Source organism: Mesoplodon densirostris, chromosome 16 (assembly GCF_025265405.1).
Source record: "Mesoplodon densirostris isolate mMesDen1 chromosome 16, mMesDen1 primary haplotype, whole genome shotgun sequence".
In the NCBI taxonomy this organism is placed as follows: domain Eukaryota; kingdom Metazoa; phylum Chordata; class Mammalia; order Artiodactyla; family Ziphiidae; genus Mesoplodon; species Mesoplodon densirostris.
This window is the reverse complement of record NC_082676.1, coordinates 51791702-51811100: the sequence shown is the minus strand read 5'-3', so window position 1 is coordinate 51811100 and position 19399 is coordinate 51791702. Positions and strand designations below refer to the sequence as shown.

At 42.3% G+C, this 19399-nt stretch overlaps 1 protein-coding gene across 2 annotated transcripts in view; it reads left to right on the top strand.

Moving 5' to 3' along the window:
* VPS35L (VPS35 endosomal protein sorting factor like) overlaps positions 1 to 19399 on the top strand; it is a 125362-nt gene that overhangs the window by 82403 nt on the left and 23560 nt on the right. Inside the window, exons 25-27 of one of the 2 annotated variants that reach the window (XM_060077719.1) lie at positions 1457 to 1534; positions 2364 to 2478; positions 19210 to 19349. In XM_060077719.1, the coding sequence (XP_059933702.1) occupies positions 1457 to 1534; positions 2364 to 2478; positions 19210 to 19349 (333 nt within the window). Of the gene's footprint in view, positions 1 to 1456; positions 1535 to 2363; positions 2479 to 5841; positions 5971 to 19209; positions 19350 to 19399 lie in introns of those variants that run through there. The other variant, XM_060077718.1, reaches the window with a different exon arrangement.

Below are 19399 nucleotides of genomic sequence, written 5' to 3'. Positions count from 1 at the left end.
TTTTAATCTGGGATTCTTCTGGCCCCATATTGCTTCTGTTCCCAAGGCATGAAAGGTGTTTTCTCAAAGGTTAATAAAATCTGCAACTTTGCTTCAGCCTTTGAGTGGTTTTATTGGCCTCTTTTTCTCTGAAATTTGCATATTCTCATTCCTGCGTGCCAACAGCAAAGAGTTAAGTGAGTTGCATTGATTAGTTAGTTATAGAAATACTAACCTCATTAGAATTCCTTGTCGCCTAAGCAGAGTCCCAGCTTTCTTGGATCATGGTGCCTTTCAGTAACTTTTCATGGTGCCCTTAGGCCAAAAGGAAGAAATAACAGTTCTGTTTATTAAGAAATTAGGTTCAAACAACTTAAGAATTTGTGCCCTAACAACTTGACAGCCCTCTGAACCAACAATGTACATAAATTGAAAGAAAAATAACGTATTTTCATTCCATTCTTAAATCATCATAATTACTTACTAATAAAGTATATGCATCTATTGAACACTGCACAACTTCTTAAACCTTGGAATCAGATGGGACACCACTACTTTATCTCCCGTTCCAGATAGATTTTTTTCCCCACATTAATTTTTGCACAGTGCTTTTTATCACAGCATCTGCTAAAAACCCAGTTTTGCAAAGATATGAAATGACCGTAAGGAATGTACCATGGTCTGTGAGCTCCCTCACACAGCTCCCTGCATAGTGTTCAACCATTGAGCCTTGCTGTGGTTGTCCAAAAAATGTGGTGCCCCTGTGATTTTGCTGCAACACCCTGGGGTGTCATGGTATACAGTTTGGGAACCATAGGTCCGAACTTTTTATATATGTGTAAAGATTCCCTAAGGTCCTTGAATTGCTTCGTGTAAATTCAAGGAAAACAACCTTTTTATGTATTTGTCTGCTGGTTATCAGATTTTGTAGCATTACTAAACTTCAGACCTAAATATAAGGATTTATAAGGATTAAATATAAGACTTAAAAGGATTAAATGAGCTAGGAACGTATAGCTCCTAGAACAGCAGCTGATTTTCTGTAAGTGATGATGTGGCTGCTATTGTACTGTTCTTATGGTTATTGTTAGTGTTGCAGAGCTACTTTGTATGGTCTGCGTCCGGTTTTGGAGGTTTCTGTTAAGATCTCTAAGGTCTTAAGCTTAGTGTGTGGGATTTCTGGAAATGGAATAAGTGAACCCTAGCTATTCATTAAACCAGAAAATGGTCATTTATTACGCCGGTTGATAGGCATGACTTACCTCAGCGAGTGTCCCTTGGAGATGTTTGCTGAAGCCGAGATTGAATCTGGCCTGATGACCCCTTTGCCATTTCAGGGTTTGGTGCTAACTAGTTTTGGTTCCAGTTAGCTTGTTCTCATTGACTTGCATGCAGTTAATGTCCAAATCTCTCTGGAAGATGTTAATCTGAATCAGCCATCATTTCATTCCCATTTCTATTTTACTGATTAATCTAGAGTGTGAACCGGTTGGCAATGGAAACAAGAAAAGTAATGAAAGGAAATCATTCCAGAAAGACGGCTGCATTTGTCCGGGTATGTTCTAAAGATAAGACTCACAGACTTTGAACTCCAGTGGGCTGTTTCTTTTGCAAGTTTCTGAATTGCTATTCCCAGAAAAAGATTAAGGGTGGTTTAGTATTGATTTCCTGGATTTTTCCTTGCATATCTCTGACTGACCACTTTTCTTAATGTTTTCAAAAGAAATGATCAAAGGAGTCTGAATTTTGATACATGTTATGGGGAGGGGGTTGAGAAATGGATTTGCAATTTTGTGTGCCAGCTGAACTATCTCTGGCTTGTGCCTGTAACTGGAAGGCCTAGTACCTTTTTCCCCTCTTGATAAATTCCCAACTTTGAAAGAAATTTGCTTCTTGAGTATGCTGCTCAAAATATTATCAAAGCGATCCATATCCATGCTTTAAAAATAAAATCATACTAAAAAGATTGCAGTGAAAAATAAGCATCCCGACCCTGCCCTTTGTCACCATATACCTCTCTCCTCAGCGTCAACTACCTCAAACTCTTTTTAGCGACTTCTTCTTCAAATTACCTATGTATTTTTTAACTAATTGGTTTTAACAGCCGCTTCTTTAACTTATAAATATTAGGTGTTATCTGTTTACTTCCTGCAACGATGGATGAGGATTTATTTTTCATACACCATTACTCTCCTTGGTTGCCCCTCCCCCTCCTCCCAAAGAGGCAAATACAGCAGAAGCAAGGGGCAGAAATTGGGGTTCCTAATGGGGAGATTAATTATTTTAGCGTTTTTACTTGAAAATATATGGTGGATGAAAACAAGAGTATTAATCCATTGTGATGGCATTGCCGTGTAACCTGCTGTTTCTCCCCTTTCTTCTAGGCCTGCGTTGCCTACTGCTTCATTACCATTCCCTCCCTGGTGGGAATCTTCACCCGCCTCAATCTCTACCTGCATTCTGGTCAGGTGGCCTTGGCCAACCAGTGCCTCTCCCAAGGTGAGCCCATCACTCACCCTCTCCTCTCCTCTGCTCTCAGACACTTCCTGGCTCCTTAGGAAAGCGGACTCAGCAGTGTGTGGATATGTGTGTGTGAGTGTGTAGAGAGAATCCTTTAAGGAGGAAAGAAAGAAAGAAGTGATCAACAAGTGATGAGTTTTAAATCTGTTTCTTTAGTAGGAAGCACCTCGGACACACACACATTTATAGTCAGACAGATTACAGAGCATGGGTAATTTCCTGTAAGGACCTTCCTAAATCTGTCTCAGGCAGGCCAGGTCAGGTGGCTCAGACATCCCTAGAGAGTTTTAGAAGTTAGGACTGCTTATTCACAGCAGATTCAATTTTATTTGTTGTTTTCAATGTTCATTTGTTTAAAACCCCAGAGATATAGGAATAGAATCTAATCAGTAGAGAATGAAGACTCTCTACAGCTTGCTATTAGGTATAAAAATTCTGCCCAAGACCCGTTTCTGTACGAGGTACAGAGCTCTCCTGGAACCAGGATCGTGCAAGTGGTTTATTTAGGAGGCGATCCCAGTGAATGTCAGTAGGGTGACGGGGAGGGGAGACCGGGAAGGGAAGGACACCAGCAAAGGGTGCGCTGGTGGGTGGGTTAGCGCTGTGGGAAGCTAGGGTCCTTCCCACTGAGGCCTCGGTGTCACCAAAGTCTTCAAACATGATTACTATCCAAGAACCTTTTCAAACTCCGCTTGGTTTTGCTGTAGACTCCTGGGCGCTCTAGTAGCCTCCCAGCGCACTTGGAATTAAACCAGACACCTTGGCTGAAGTCTCTATGTGGTCCAGTGCCTTCCGGCCTTCTGTCTTCATCTTACACCACGCTTTAGCCACGCCGGCTTTTTACCTGTTCTTTGAACATACCAAGCTGACTTCCAGTTCAGAGCCTTTGCACTTGCTGTTCCCTCTTTCTAGAATGATCTCACCCCCAGATATTTGCATTTTTTTAAATTACTAGGCCAGAGATGAGAATCAAGCCTCACCTCTTCCAGGGTCCTTTCCCGTCCACTCTAGCTGAAGTAGCTGCACCTCCCCAGTCACGCTCTGTGCCATCCTCCTCTTGTCCTCGTTGCATTTACCTTGTTCTGATGCTTTCTTACTGTGTGTGTTTGTTGACTTATTGTCTGGACACCCTCTTTCCCCACGAGGACTGCAAGTCCCCCAAGAGCAGGTATGTCCTCATTATTTGTCAGTAAACATGGAACTTTCTCCTAGTGCCTGCTTTGGTAAGGATGATGGGTTTGCAGGAAACAAAACAAAAATTAACAACCACTGCCAAAACCCCAGTGATGTGCAAAATGAAGATTAGATTAGCTTAATTAATTAGATGAAATTAATGTTAGGAAATTTTAAATCTTATAAACCGGTTCCCTCTTAAAAAGGTCAGTAGACCCACGTGGGGATCCCTGAGTTTGGTGTCACCTGTAACATTAGGAATGGGTTGTGAGCTGCAGGTACCAGAGCTGTGAGCTGCATGTGGAGGCCCCGCAAGCCTAGATCTTTCTTCTCCCAGCTTGCTTCATGCTATTTCTTGTTTTCAAAAAAGCAAAACAAATTCTTAAGCTAAATAAAGATTTGCTGCTCCCAAGAACTGCTGGAGGAGAGCTGGGAATGACAGTTTCCCTGCTGGGATGCCCTCGGTCCGCACCCAGAGATAAGTAGCATCAGAGCAGACTGGTACCCCGGTGTGGGCAGTCAGCGCCCCCTGTGTTAGAGCTCTGCACTCCTCCTCTACCTCCCCTGCACTTGAAGCTGCAGCAGGGCGGGCAGGAGTGTGGGGTCCACGTCATGCTTAATAATTTATCTGATGATTTTGCTCAAGTCTCTAAGCGCTGTGGTGCTAAACCATAAAAGGCTGTTGTTGTTTTTCTGAAAGCCACATGCAGCAATTGCTGGCCAAAATAAATAATACATTCAATTACTGAGAATGGGAAGGCTAAATATAAATTAAATGAAGCTTGTGGAAGTGGGCCACTTTGGTTTGTTTGCCTCCTTAAATATACCCCCTCTCAGCTGGTTATAAAACATCCCCTCCCTGCTATTCATTTTTTTTTTTTTAGAAGATGTTGGGGGTAGGAGTTAATTAATTAATTTATTTATTTTTGCTGTGTTGGATCTTCGTTTCTGTGCAAGGGCTTTCTCTAGTTGTGGCAAGTGGGGGCCACTCTTCATCGCAGTGCGCGGGCCTCTCACTATCGCGGCCTCTCTTGCTGCGGAGCACAGGCTCCAGACATGCAGGCTCAGTAGTTGTGGCTCATGGGCCCAGGTGCTCTGTGCCATGTGGGATCCTCCCAGACCAGGGCTCGAACCCGTGTCCCCTGCACTAGCAGGCAGATTCTCAACCACTGCACCACCAGGGAAGCCCTCCCGCTATTCATTTTCTAGCCTCCTTTAATCCAGCCTCAGCTGTATCTTCTATATCAGGCTGTGGCTTTGCCAGGGCTGGCTCAGCCCAACAAGTAAACTCCCGTTGAACTCTCAGCCAGGCCACCATGGAATGCTGACGAAGGCTTATTATGGGGAGGCCCAGTTCTGGTCCTTTGGACACACTGGTTCAGCGTGTAGACTGGATCATGCGGGGATTTGGTCTAGGGTCACCCATTGCCCCAGATATTTAGGAGAAATGAAGGGCTTGCAAATCAGTTGTTTGATCAAGTGCTTCTGACCTAGATGTGGCCCAGAGATGCCTGTTCACTGTCACTGGATAGCTCCTTGCCCTTGTTTATCAGTGGTTCTTTCTGGAAGGTTACCACCAGGTCACAGCAAGAGCAGATTCTTTGCCCTTTATTTTTATCTTGGTTCCTTTATCTTTACAGTTTCTAACCTCAGAAAGGAGGATGTTTTACAATGGAAGTAATGTTAAAGGTGGGTCTTGAAAGAAGAGCATTTGTTTATCAGGAAAGGGCTATGGGGAAGGGGAGAAGGAATAGTTGGCCTTCCAGGTAGAGGAGATGGCCTGAGCAAAGGCATGGACGTGTGAGATTACATGATGTGTTAGGGATAAGGCGCTAATGAATGGTGAGTTTCAAGTCTTCTGAATGCAGTGGTCCCAATTCTGATTCTGCTACTTGTGAGTTGGATGCCCTTGGACAAATTGGCCATATGGTGCCTCAGTTTTTCCATCTGTAAAGTGGAGATGATGGCAGTGGTTCCTATCTGTGGTGGATTAAATGAGATAACATACTTGGAGCACTTGGCCCACTGGCGCACAGTAGTGACTCAGTAAATATTAACTTAGTATAACCGTCTCTCAAAAGATGAAAGTATGCCTTGGAGTTCAGGAGCTAACTGTAGACAGTGCAGCTCTGCAGTCTCAGAGTTCTGAAAGCCAATTCTCATACGCAGAACCTTGGAAAATCTGCAGGAAAGCTGATCTTCAGTTCAAGATAAACCTGCTGAATTATCCTGAAAATAACAGATCTGCAGTTCCTCCGAAGATAAAACAATAGTGAGAACAATTAAAGCAAAACAGTGGTAAAAAGAACGGTTTTTGTTCTTATCATTAATAATAGTGCTTTTCCCTCCTACAGAATTCTTTTCCCCTCCTTTTATTTGAAAATTTTTTCTTCTTCCAGTTTTATTGAGATATGACATACAGTGCTGTGTAAGTTTAAGGTGTACAGCATAATGATTTGACTTACATACAGCATGAACTGATTATCACAATAAGTTTAGTGAACATCCATCATCTCATATAGGTACAAAGTTAAAGAAATTTTAAGAAGTACCTTTTCCTTGTGATGAGAACTCTTACGATTTACTCTCAACTTTCATATATAATATACAGCAGTGTTCATTATATTTATCATGTTGTACGTTACAGCCCTGGTACTTAGTTATCTTATAAGTGGAAGTTTACTCCTTTTGACTGCCTTCATCCAATTCCTCCTTCCCCCGTCCCTCACCTCTGGTAACCACAAATCTGACCTATTTTTCTAGGAGTTTGGTTTTTTTTGAAGTATAATTGACCTATAACACAATATAGTGATTTGACATGACATTTCTCTACATTTCAAAACGATCACCGTCATAAGTCAAGTTATGATATGACACCATATAAAGATATTACATCGTTATTGACTGTATTCCCTACACTGTATATTTCATACCCGTGACTCATTTACTTTGCATCTGGGAGGTTGTACCTCTTAATCTCCCTCACCTATTTCTCTCCTTCCCCCTCCCTCTTCCTCTCTGGCAACCACCTGTTTCTCTTTTATGTTTGACTCAAACTGTTTCTCTTTTATGCTTGTTCATTTGTTTTGTTTTTTAGATTCTACCTATTTCCCCCCCTTTTTAAAAATTTAATTAAATTAAATTTTTTTATACAGCAGGTTCTTATTAGTCATCCATTTTATACACATCAGTGTATACATGTCAATCCCAGTCTCCCAATTCATCCCACCACCACCACCCCCCACCACTTTCCACCCGTGGTTCCCCCGCTTTAAAAATGTACTTTCTTTTACTTATTTTTTGCATCTTCATCTTGGAGAGCTGTGCTCACAAGCCATGTCTTAAGGAAAAGCCCCAAACAAAAGTTAGGTCAGGTTCTCCTGTAAGACATATTATCCTCACACTATGCACTTTTCCTTCATTGTACATATCACCATTGTTGTTTAACAAGTAAATGCATAAAGAATTGTCTGCTTCTCTCCCCTGAAGAGTGTCAGCTCCATGAGGTCTCATCTGTCTTAGTCACTGTGCTGTGCCTGTCTCCTGGCACATTGCCTGACGCATGGGTGCCCAGTAAATGTTTAAGGAATGAATGGTACCACACGATAATAATGGTTGATAACTCTTTATAATATTGATGAATGTAAAATGGTACCAAACTTTTCATGGTAGGGACCTAACTCCTAAGCAACCTAAGTGTTCAGAAGAGTCTCATCAAAGTCCTCTTGGTAGGTTTTAAATAATTGATTTTCCTATTTATAGAAACAAAGGAAACAAGGTAGGTTCAAACATATGCCGAGGCTCATAGACACGTTAAATGGAGCTGTTGTGCTGGTTTGATATGTGAGGAACATGGGGGCGCCCAGAAGAAAGGCTAAAGCCTGCTGTTATGAAGCCCACTGGCTGCTGTGAACTGTAACTGCTGATGGAGGAGGCCAGGGCAGTAGAATGGAGGAGAAAAATAATTGTGTATTTCCTCCTTTTGCAGAGTAAGGAGCAGCTTGTGATGGAGAAAAATGGTCTCTATCCACTTACCAAGTCTTTGGGGATTACGCTTAAGGTCATATTTACTTGTTCTGTTGACAAACCATCTTCTGAAGAATGTGATTGATGTGAGTGTTTTTTCAAACCTTGAGGCCTCTCTGGTGATTATGGACAAAGTATTGGGTTGGCCAAAAAGTTCCTTCGGTTTTTAAAGTAAAAATAAAAGACACATTTTTCATTTTTACCCAGAACTTTATTGAGCAATGTATTCACCGTTTTGTTTCACTACCTTCTGCCGTCATTCAGGCAACTTCGTAATTCCATCTTCCCCAAACTTTTTATCTTTTTGAGCAAAAAACTCTTCCAGGTGCCTTTTACAGTCTTCCAGGGAATTGAAATTTTTTTCCATTAAGAGAATTTTGTAAAGACTGAAATAAATGGAAAGCCAAAGGTGCAGTGTCTGGTGAATATGGCGGATGAATCAGAACTCCCCAGCCAAGATGTAACAGTTCTTACCTGGTCATCAAAGAAACACGTGGTCTTACGTTATCCTGATGGAAGATTATGTGTTTTCTGTTGACTAATTCCGGATGCTTTTCGTCGTGTGCTGCTTTCATTTGGTCTAATTGGGAGCAGTACTTGTTAGAATTAATCATTTGGTTTTCCAGAAGGAGCTCATAATAGAGGACTCCCATCTAATCCCACTGTATAAACAACATCACCTTCTTTGGATGAAGACCGGCCTTTGGTGTGCTTAGTGGTGGTTCATTTCACTTGCCTCACAATGTCTTCTGTTCCACATTGTTGTACAGTATCCACTTTTCATCGCCTATTGCAATTTGTTTTAAAAACGGAATGTTTTTGTAACATTTAAGTAGAGAATCGCATGCGGAAATACAATTAAGAAGGTTTTCTTCGCTTAACTTATGTGGAAGCCAAATATCAAAGCGATTCACATAACCAAGCTGGTGCAAATGACTTTCAGTGCTTGATTTGGATATTTTGAGTATGTCGGCTATCTCCCGCATAGTATAACGTTGATTGTTCTCAATTAATGTCTTGATTTGATCACTGTCAACTTCACCTGGTCTACCTGACTGTGGAGCATTGTCCAGCAAGAAATCTCCAGTACGAAACTTTGCAAACCACTTTTGACACGTTCGATCAGTCACAGAACCTTCTCCATATGCTGCACAAATCTTTTTTTCCGTTGCAGTTGCGTTTTTACCTTTCTTGAAATAAAGCATAATATGCCAAAAATATTGCTTTTTTTCTTCCATCTTCAATATTAAAATAGCTACATAGGGGCTTCCCTGGTGGCACAGTGGTTGAGAGTCCGCCTGCCGATGCAGGGGACACAGGTTTGTGCCCCAGTCCGGGAAGATCCCACATGCCACAGAGCGGCTAGGCCCGTGAGCCATGGCCGCTGAGCCTGTGCTCCGCAACAGGAGAGGCCACAACCGTGAGAGGCCCGCGTACGGCAAAAAAAAAAAAGAAAAAAAAGAAAAAATATATATAGCTACATAAAAATTCACCAGTTTTGATAAGGTTTTTTTAAAATGCAAGCTGATATGACAGCTGTCACAATACAATCTAAAAAAATTGTTTCAAATGAAGTTAAAGACAAGTAAGCGCTACTAGAACCATCTTATGGAAAAAACCAAATGAACCTTTTGGCCAATCCAATAGGTTAATTTTACTGTAACAGTTCACAGGTGGGCAGATGGCATGAAGCTTGTTGCCCACGTTCATGTCTGAACACGCATGATCCATCCACCTTAGGGGAGGAGGGCAGGGATGTTGAACCCACAGAAAAGGAGCAGGGGTGAGTCTCCCCCTTAAGTTCACTCAACTCCTTATGATTGTAAGTGCCTACGATTTGCTTCCTCCTGCCAGCAGTTCTTGGCCAGTTTTTACATGCAAGCCACTGTGCCGAGCGTTGTTCCGAAACAGGAACGCACTTACAGAGACTTCCTGCTAGCAAGGGGGAGCGGATCTGTTTACAGTGATCCAAAGCAGCACATGATAAATGGCATGCAAAATGTTCATAAAATGTATCAGGGAATTTTAGAGAAGAGAGAAATGACCCTTGGCTTGGAAGAGGAAGAAAAAAAAGCTTCTTAAAAGAGGTGGAATTGAAAAGCATGGAAGGTAAAGGGGATCTATATATGCTGAAGTGAGGCAGAGGGCATTCTAGCCTAAGCAACGGCAAGAGCAAAGGCCTAGAGGCTGGAAAAATGGTGCATCTGGAAGGAATGAGTGGGAGATCAAGTTAGGAAGGTAGTTTGGAGACTAACTGTTGAGAGAACTGTATTCCTGGCAAAGCAGTTTAGTTTTATTCAGTACATATTATTTGCTGGGTGGCTGACCTTCTTGTTACAGAGGAGGAGACTGAAGCTCAGAGGTGTGACGTGACTTGCCCAGGAGCATCTAGCTAATAACTGACTTCAAGTGCTCTCTCCACCGCTGTGCTTCTCTGTAGTTAGGTTAGTTCCTCTAAACGATAATCCAGTGTTGGTGTGTGTGGTTGCTAGAGACCAGTTATTATAGATTGAACATTAGATAAACTTATTTAGGAGGCAATCAGAATTAAGATAAGGAATGCCTAATCCTTTCTGCTTAGGGAAATCTAAGGTTAATATCCACAGAAGAACTTCACAACCTCCTGTGAGCTACTGCAGGGACGGCAGGAAGGTGTGTCATCCCTGCAGTGTCCCAGAGATGTGAGTCAGGTGACACATGGGCTGAGCATGCTTGGCTCAGAGAGAGGCCTTGCTGATCAGAGATGAAAGAGGGAGAGCGTACAGGCACCTCTTATGGTGCTGCTGAAACTGAGAAGTCGTCTGTATGTATGAGTGGACTTTCCACATTAACTGTCGACACTCTGCATAAATCAGGTGGCAGAATCAAGGTTAGATTAATGCTTAATTGTTATCAATGACAGCTTAATGAATGAGGTATTTAATTGTCCCTAGGCATTCCTATTTCTTTAAATCTTGCTCTATACACAAATCACCAAAATAGTGGTCCTTAAGTCCTCAAACTTAATTCCTATAATAACAGGCTCTGTTATAAAAACACAGTTTTAGTAGTAAAGAGTATTGAGTCTCTGTGATAACTTGCTTATGGATAATAACTTGGCCATTTAGACTATAAGACTTTACCCAAAGACACCCCTATCACTTGGTGACAGCACATCTTCATGGCAGACTGCCTTAGTCTATTTGGGCTGCTATAACAAAAATACCATAGACTGGGTGGCTTAATCAACAGACATTTGTTGCTCAGAGTTCTAAAGGCTGGAAGTCCAAGATCAAGCTACTGGCGGATTCAGTGTCTGGTGAGGACTTCTAGTTCACAGACTGTCTTCTCACTATGTCCTCACATGGCAGAAGGGATAAGGAGCTCTCTAGAGTCCCTTTTATAAGGGCACTAATCTATTCAAGAGGGCTATACCCTCATGACCTAATCATCTTCCAAAGGCCCCACCTCCTAATACCATCACATTGGGGTTTAGGATTTTAACCTATGAATTGGTGGGGGGTAAACATTTAATCCACAACACAAAGTTTGAGAGAGTAGGCTGTGCCCTGATGTTGCATTTTATACAGTAGTTTCCACTATATAGATATAGAATCCAAACCTAATGGAAAATGTTGAAAATTGGTGAAGATGTTTAGCAATGGGGTTGATAGAACTTGAGAGAGTGAATAGTACTTGTAGCCTGAACCCTGCTTTAATAAGGTATATTCAAGGGACGGGAGTCTTTCAACCACTCATGACATTTTGTTTTAAGAAATGTGATGTTTCCTTTCCTGGAGTTCCCTGGATTAGGACAGTTGTTCTTCTGAGTTGTCCAGGAGGGCATATGATGGCTGAAGGTCTGGGAATGGGGTGGAGTGGATTACTGTGAGGTCTTGTTTAGCCTGGGAGTTGATGACTCTGACAAGTAGCAAAGGTTTCCATTAGCACTGACCTAATGCGTTATTTAAAAAATAAAACGCTGCCTCTGAAGGTGGTCTGGGTTATCACTCTTGACCGTCTCTTATGATTCATGTGCTGAATCGTCTTCTATATCAACAAATGCCAAGGACACAGAAGGATGAACTTACTCTCAGAGATCACAGTTAAATCTGAGTTTTATCATGTATGGAGCACATTTAAATCTTAATGATTTTTATTTTAATATTTCATGCTCATTTGAAAAAAATTCTAACAATACAGAAATGTAGATCTTAAAGAAAATAAAAAGCCTCCAAGTAAAGTCACCAGTAATCCACTCTGTCTCCTCACCTCTAAAAAATATCCACTGTTCAGTTAGTATATTTCTCTTGATTTTTTTCTTCTATATATAAATTAAAAAATACGCTTTCATTCTCATATGCTGTCTGCCTCTTTCCTCTGCTCTTCTCTCCTACCCATCTGTCTATATTCTTATATAAATATGCACTCCCCTCCACCTCAGAAACGGGAATGTGTCTTCCTTAGTGTTTTTCAATTTGCTTTTTTTTGCTTATCTTGGCCTCTCTCCTCCTACCCCCTTCCTGCCCACCATGTTAATACATGTATTAATAGATCCACCACTCTATTCTTTGTAGTGACTATTCAGTACCCTATTTCTTTTTATTTGGCAAGGGGATGGGCTATAAATTATTTCCCCAACCGCCCCCCCTCATTTTTTCCCCAAACTCTTATTGAAAAGTATTTGGACTCTTTCTAGTTTTTTGCTCCTACAGACAGTGAGCAACCGGCATCTTAATTCTGAGCATTTTGAAACTGACAGTTGTCCAATTGACTGATATTTTTGTCTCTTAGAACATGGAACCCTGTTGTTCAGAGACATGTGCAGAGCTTCAGCGCACAACAGACAGCAGTGGGGCTCCTCAGGTGGGCATGTGTGTGGGAGGCCGCTGGCCCCTCAGTTTTCTACGGGAGCTGGAAGAGACCTCAGAGCACAGGGTGAACAAAACCTTTTAAAGCCTTGAGAAGAAGGTTCCATGCAAGTGAAGCTGTCTAGAGAGCTATGTATGACTCCATTTGTAGAGTAGATAATCAGAGAGGAACCTTCCTGGCACATTGGCTGTGGGTTGCAGTGCAGTCCCTGGGGCCCTGGAAGATGTGTGCCACCCTCAGCTTAGTGCCTCGCTTTATGTACATGAGGAGGGTGGGCGTCCCTGAGGGCAGCAGGAGTGCCACAGTCCACAGTGGCCCTTCCCCAGTCTCATTCCCGCCTGCCTTGCTCTGGTAAAGAAGGAAGGGGCTACTCCTCAGAAACGCCCTTTGACCATCCTGCCTATGTATCCCACTACCCTTTCTGTTTTGTAGATTTCTGTGATTGAAAATTTTATAGTAAACTTGTATTGACTTTGCTAAAGAAAAATTATTTGGGGAAATTTATAAATAAAAATTCCAAAATAGTAACCTAGCAGTACATGAAAGATCCTGGTTTCCTTCACTCTCAGCTACCACTCTATAACACACTTAATAGTTTGGCATTATCTTGCCTCCCTTTCTTTATGCATCTGCCTAAATATATATATTTTTTTCTTATAAAAATAGGATCATACTGTATGCAGTTGTATAACATTTTGTACTTAATATATCATAGATATCTGTATTATACATCAAAACATATCAACGTACCTTATTTTCTTTATTAGCTATATCATTTCTATGGTGTGGCAGTACAATAATTTCTTTAACTAGTCTCTTATGGTCAGGTTGTTTGCAGTTTTTCTCCAATCGAGCTGAGTTGATACAAAATACCTTCATCTAAGGAGAACCATTGGCCCAGTGGTTTACAGTAGCTAGGCAGCATGGGTAATCCAGATAATCCCAACATACCTAGTTTACTTAGTACCTTCAACTGATCCCTTATTTTCATTTTCTCCCAGGGTTTGCTAGTGACATATATCTTGGTGACCATTCTGTAGTTTTAGTGGCTTTGTGTTTTGGGTGTGTTTGATTTCTTCATGTCCTGAGGTTTCTAGAATATCGTCCTCCTTTCATGTTCTGCAGACCCTTTGAAACTGCCCAGATTGGGAAACAGGAAAACCGGAAATCTCTGACAGAAAATTATCTAAAGTTCTGTGATAATTGTCTAACGAGCCTCCCTGGCCCTTACTTACTGTATATGTGAAATGATGAGGTAGCCTGCCCTGGCTAAATTTCATTATAACTGACTACCTCTGTTTGCTTCTGGCTGAATGTCTCCAGATTAAACCTTTCAGAATGTGCCATTTGCTGTTGGAAAGTCATATTCTGCATTTAGCTGAAGGAGTTGGAACAATTTTTCTCAAACCTGTTGAATCATAAAATTCACCGGAGAAGCTTGTTTAAAAAAAAAAATGGATCAGTTGATTAAGATGGTAAATTTTATGTTATGTGCCTTTTACCTCTTAAAAAAAAATTGGAAGAAAAAAGGAAATGGGTCAGATTCCACTTTGTAGCTATAAAAGAGAATGAGGTTGTACTTTATATGCATGATAGATTAATCTCCAAGACATGTTGTTGAGTGGTGGGGGAGGAGTTGCAAAATGGTGTCTACCATATATTAACTCTGCAGAAAGAGAGGGAAAGAAAGGGAAAATGCATTTGTTTCTGTACGCTTAGAAGCATACCCAAGCAGCAGGTAATCCTCTTTGCCTCTGGGAAGGGAAACTGGATGGCCAGGGACCGGAGTGAGAAGGAGTGTTACCTTTGGAATTTAAAATCGTGTGACTCTGTTACCTATTCAAAGATAAATATTTTTTTAAAGTTAGATTTCCGAGTCTCTGTCGTGGATAGTCTGGTTTAATGCATTTAAGGTGGGGCCTGGGAACCCATATATATATTTTAAATAACAGCTTTATTGAGACATGATTCATGTATCATAAAATCCATCCTTTTAAAGTGTACAGTTCAGTGGTTTTTAGTATATTCAGAGTTGTGTGATCATCGTCACTAATTACAGAATAGTTCCACCTCCCCAAAAGAAAACCCCAAATCCATTAGGCAGTCGCACACCGTTCCCCCTCCCACAAGCTTCCCCCAGCCACCAATCTCCGTTTTGTTTTGATGGATTTGCCCATTCCAGTCATTTACTATAAATGGAATCTTACAATGAAGATCTTTTATGACTGGCTCCACTCATTTAGCATAATGATTTCAAGGGTCATCCATATTGTCGCGTGTATGTATGCATATATGCCACATCCCTGTAAAGTTGGAGGAACTGCCAAATAAGTTTGCGAAGTGGCTTTACCATGTTTCATTCCCATCGGCAATGTTTGGGGGCCTGGGAATCTGTGTTTTCACAAGGATCTCGATGATTCTTATGCTCAAGCTATTTTGGAAAACACCGTCTCCAGTAGTAGCCCAGTCCCTCTTACTGTGGCTGTTTGTCTTCCACCCAGTGCCCAGAAGCACTGAAGGACAGGTTGATCACTGTGCAGAGAACAGCAGCAGAATACCTCTCTGCAGAGCAGTCAGCACCCCAAGAAAAAGGATCTTAAACAGAACGAACTCTGGGGTGTGGTCAGCCAGGCTTGAGTGGGGTTTTTTGTTTAATTTTTTAAAAGATGGAATACGGAAAAGAAATCTAGCTGTTCCTTGAAACCTCAGAAGATTCAGATGGGGGAATGCATAGCATGGGGAAGCCAGTGCATAGATTGATACCTGCTTTTTCCTTCCCCCAGTGGAACAAGGATAATAGTCTTTATGAATTGGAATCTGATTTCTCCTTTTTCTAGAAGTCTTTTTTAGAAAAAACAATGTAACCCATTTTATCTGTAATTGTCTTCTGGGACTTTTAATAGCCACAAATAAAGTGTCATGTGCTGTAGGGTATATAGAAATAGAAATATAATGTTGTACACGTGAAACATATAATGTTATAAACCAACTTCAATTTTTAAAAAATGTTATAATATGATATTGGCATGATTATTCTGAACTCTAAACGATGAGGGAAAACTGTTTTCATACACAGTAGGATTTGAGTTCTAATTACTAAGACAAAATTGAAAGGTCTCCCAGACAAGATTTTATATGTGGGGCAAGTCTTCCGAGGATAGAAATAAAAATCTGCTTTGGAACATTTCCTGCCTCAACCCTTAAATAACTGTTTCTTTTCACTCCCTCCTTTGGAATGGGAACTGAGCAGGGTGGCTGGGAGGAGTAGGGCACCCGGCACAAAGTGGGTCCCTCTTTAATGAGCCATAATAATAGGCACTTTTCTCAGGGGCACTTGGTAACAAACACATAAATAGAATAAATAAATGGTCTTTCAGGTTGTTCTGAGCAGAATTTTAATTTCCGCCGAGAAAGGCTCTTCACTTTGTTTGATAATGGACTTAATGTCTTCACCGGAAAGCAGTGCCTATAGAGCCAGGAGGAAGACACCAGACCTGGTGGAGTCCAGGCCTGCCTGTGCTCTAGGGGGTGAGGTCAAGGTTAGGCTCAGCTCAGTTTCTTATTTTTATATTGTGGTTACGTTTATACAACATAAAATTTACCATTGTAACCATTTTTGAGTGTACACTTCAGTGGCTTTAAGTACATTCACAATCCTGTGCAACCGTCACCACCATCCATTTCCAGAACTTTTTCATCATCCCAAAGAGAATGAAACTCTGTACCCATTAAATAACACCTCTGTTCCTGCCTTCCCATTCTGCTTTATCTCTCTGAATTTGACCACTCTGACTACCTCATACCAGTGGAGTTAGACAGTGTTTGTCCTTTTGTCTGACCTATTTCATTTAGCATAACGTTTTCAAGGTTCGTTCATGTTTAGAGCACATGTCAGCATTTCCTTCCTTTTTAAGGCTGAGTAATACTCCTTTGTATGTATGTACCATGTTTTGCTTATCTGTTCTTTGATGGACACTTGGGTTGTGTCCATCACAACCCTTTTGGCTCTTGTGAATAATGCTGCTGTGAGCATTCGTGTACAAGTATCTGTTTGAGTCCCTGCTTTCATTTCTTTGCGGTATACACCTAGAAGTGGAATTGCTGGCAGATGGTAATTCTGTGTTTAACTTGAGGAACCACCAAGCGATTTTCCACAGCAACTGCACCAGTTTAGATTCCCACCAGCAGTACACAGAGATTCCAGTTTCTTTACATCTTTGCCAATACTTGTTATTTACTTTTTTTTTTCACAGTGGCCATTCTCATGGGTGTGAGATGATATCTCATGGTGGTTTTTCTTTTTTAATAAATTTATTTATTTTTGGCTGTCTTGGGTCTTCGTTGCTGCGTGCAGGCTTTCTCTAGTTGTGGCGAGCGGGGGCTACTCATTGTTGCAGTGCGCGGGCTTCTCATTGTGGTGGCTTCTCTTGTTGCAGAGCATGGGCTCTAGGTGTGTGGGCTTCAGTACTTGTGGCATGAGAGCTCAGTAGTTGTGGCACATGGATTTAGTTGCTCTGCGGCCTGTGGGATCTTCCCAGACCAGGGCTGGAACCCGTGTCCTCTGCATTGGCAGGCGGATTCTTAACCACTGCGCCACCAGGGAAGTCCCTTTCATGGTGGTTTTGATTTGCATTTCTCTCATGGTGAATGATGTTGAGCATCTTTTCATATGCTTGATGTCCATTTGTGTATTTTCTTTGGAGAAATGTCTATTCAGGGTAACCTTTAGTCAGGTTACTTGTTTTTTTCATTGTTGTAGAATTTCTTTGTGTATTCTGGATATAAACCCCTTATCATATCTGTCATTTGTAGACTTGTGTTTCTTTTAAAAAACACAAATCTGATTCTGTTGCCCAGTGCTGGTGATGGCCTTTAAACTCTGCTCAGCTCAGTCTTTTACCATCCCTGGGCTACTCTCACCTGGCCACTCAGCTTTTGAGCTTTGTTCATCATCTGGGCATGGAAATAATTGTACCTTCCCCATAGGACTGCTTGAGGACTGAGAGCGTTAATTACCTTAAGATAGGGCCTAGGAGTTCCCTGAGTTCCATGAATAGTGCCATTTACTACTGTCTGTAGGCCAAGACAGAAGACCCTGCAGCTTCTGACTCTTTCTGGGAGGTTTATCTACCAGAGCCCCTATATCAAGACAGGATCAGCTGCTTCGTGTCCCCCTTAGAGCAGAGCATACGACAGGCTCCCAGCAGATAGGTATTAATTAGTGTGATCACGTCGGGCTCATCACCACACTTATGTTGTCAACTCTCGCCCCCTGTTTTCCCACACGTGCCCACAATGCCCGGGAGAGTGCCGGTTCACAGTTGGCGCTTAATAACTTTGCTTAGGTGGATGTGGTACGGGTGTGAGTTCGGGGTCCTGAGAGGGAAGCTCCTGGAGCAGAGGTAACTTTATGTAGTAAACCCTGATACCAGTGTCTTTCCATACTGTGGTTTCTTCTTTTGAAGAAGGGAGAGAAGGCACTACCCCATTCCAGCTTCAGTCGCAGACTCTTCTCTTTAAGGGCCAGCCTCTGTTTCAGGTTGTGGGCGTTTGTTGTTGCATCTGTTCCTCTGCTGTGCTGGAGGGGCTTCTGGTTTTAACTCAGGGTGCTGCAGACCAGAGCACTGTTCTGTGTGCATCACTGCAAGCCGTTGCGGAGTGGAAGTGTATTTGAACCATGTAAACGTTTGATTTTGTCGGGTAGTTTAAAATTTCGTTTGTCAGGTCAGTGTTCTGTCTGTTTTGACCCTGAGGCTCTTTCTCTTGGTTAGTACTTTGGCAGTTCTAGAAAGACCTCTCCTTCTCCCTCTCCATCTATGCTCCCACCAACACACTAGTTCCTCCCCCCACCGGCTGTGTCCTCCTGTTGCTCCCTCGCTCTCACCTCCCCCTTCCTCTCCATCCCTCCTCTCTCCCTCCTCCCCTTCTTTCTTCCCTCTCACCCTTGGAGGTCTTCTTGTTTTATAGTCTATTTCATAGTTCTTGAAGTGTCTTCATTTTCCAAATGACTCTCTGGAACTGTCACCTAATCAGAAGTCTTTAAAGCCGTGTGTGTGTGTGTGTGTGTGTGTGTGTGTGTGCACGCACGCACACATTCCTTCAGGCATTTCCACTGTTATTTCTTTAACAAATACAGTGTGCGTTAGAGTAGATTCAGACAAACCAGAGCTTGAGCCTGGGCTCCACCACCACGGCTGGACCCTCCCGCATACACAGGCCCTGTGGTAGGACCGGGCACTTCTCGTTCCACACCTCATTTCCCACCTGTGAAGTGGGCTGCGGACAGCACTTTCCTCCTGTGGTGAACCGGAGGGCTCACTGAACCAGTTCAGGTGAAGCCTTCAGTACGGGGAACCGTGACTTCTATGCCCTCTGTAACAATTTGCCACGTGCTTTTTTCACGTATTATGTGAAGTCAGTTTGAGGTTCTCTGAGCCAAATCGCTCAAAGGAGGAAGCGGGGGAAGAGCAGAGCTGGGAGGCGGCAGCACCCTCTCCAGCGAACGTTCCACCGAGTCGATCACGGTGCAGAAACCCTCTTCCAGGACCCGCCAGCTGTCTTGAGCCGTCGGTGTGGCCTGACTTCCAGACCGTGTGAAGAAGAAAGCAGGCCCTGAAGTTTTCAGCATTCTCATACACGGACTTTTCTTCTGTCTTGCAGCTGATGCCTTTTTCAAAGCCGCTATAAGCCTCGTTCCAGAAGTTCCAAAGATGATTAATATTGATGGAAAGATGCGGCCCTCAGAATCATTCCTTCTGGAATTCCTCTGCAATTTCTTTTCTACTTTATTAATAGTTCCGGTACGTTTCCCCAGAAGACCTGTAGGTGATGTCTTTCTTTGACCTGTTTT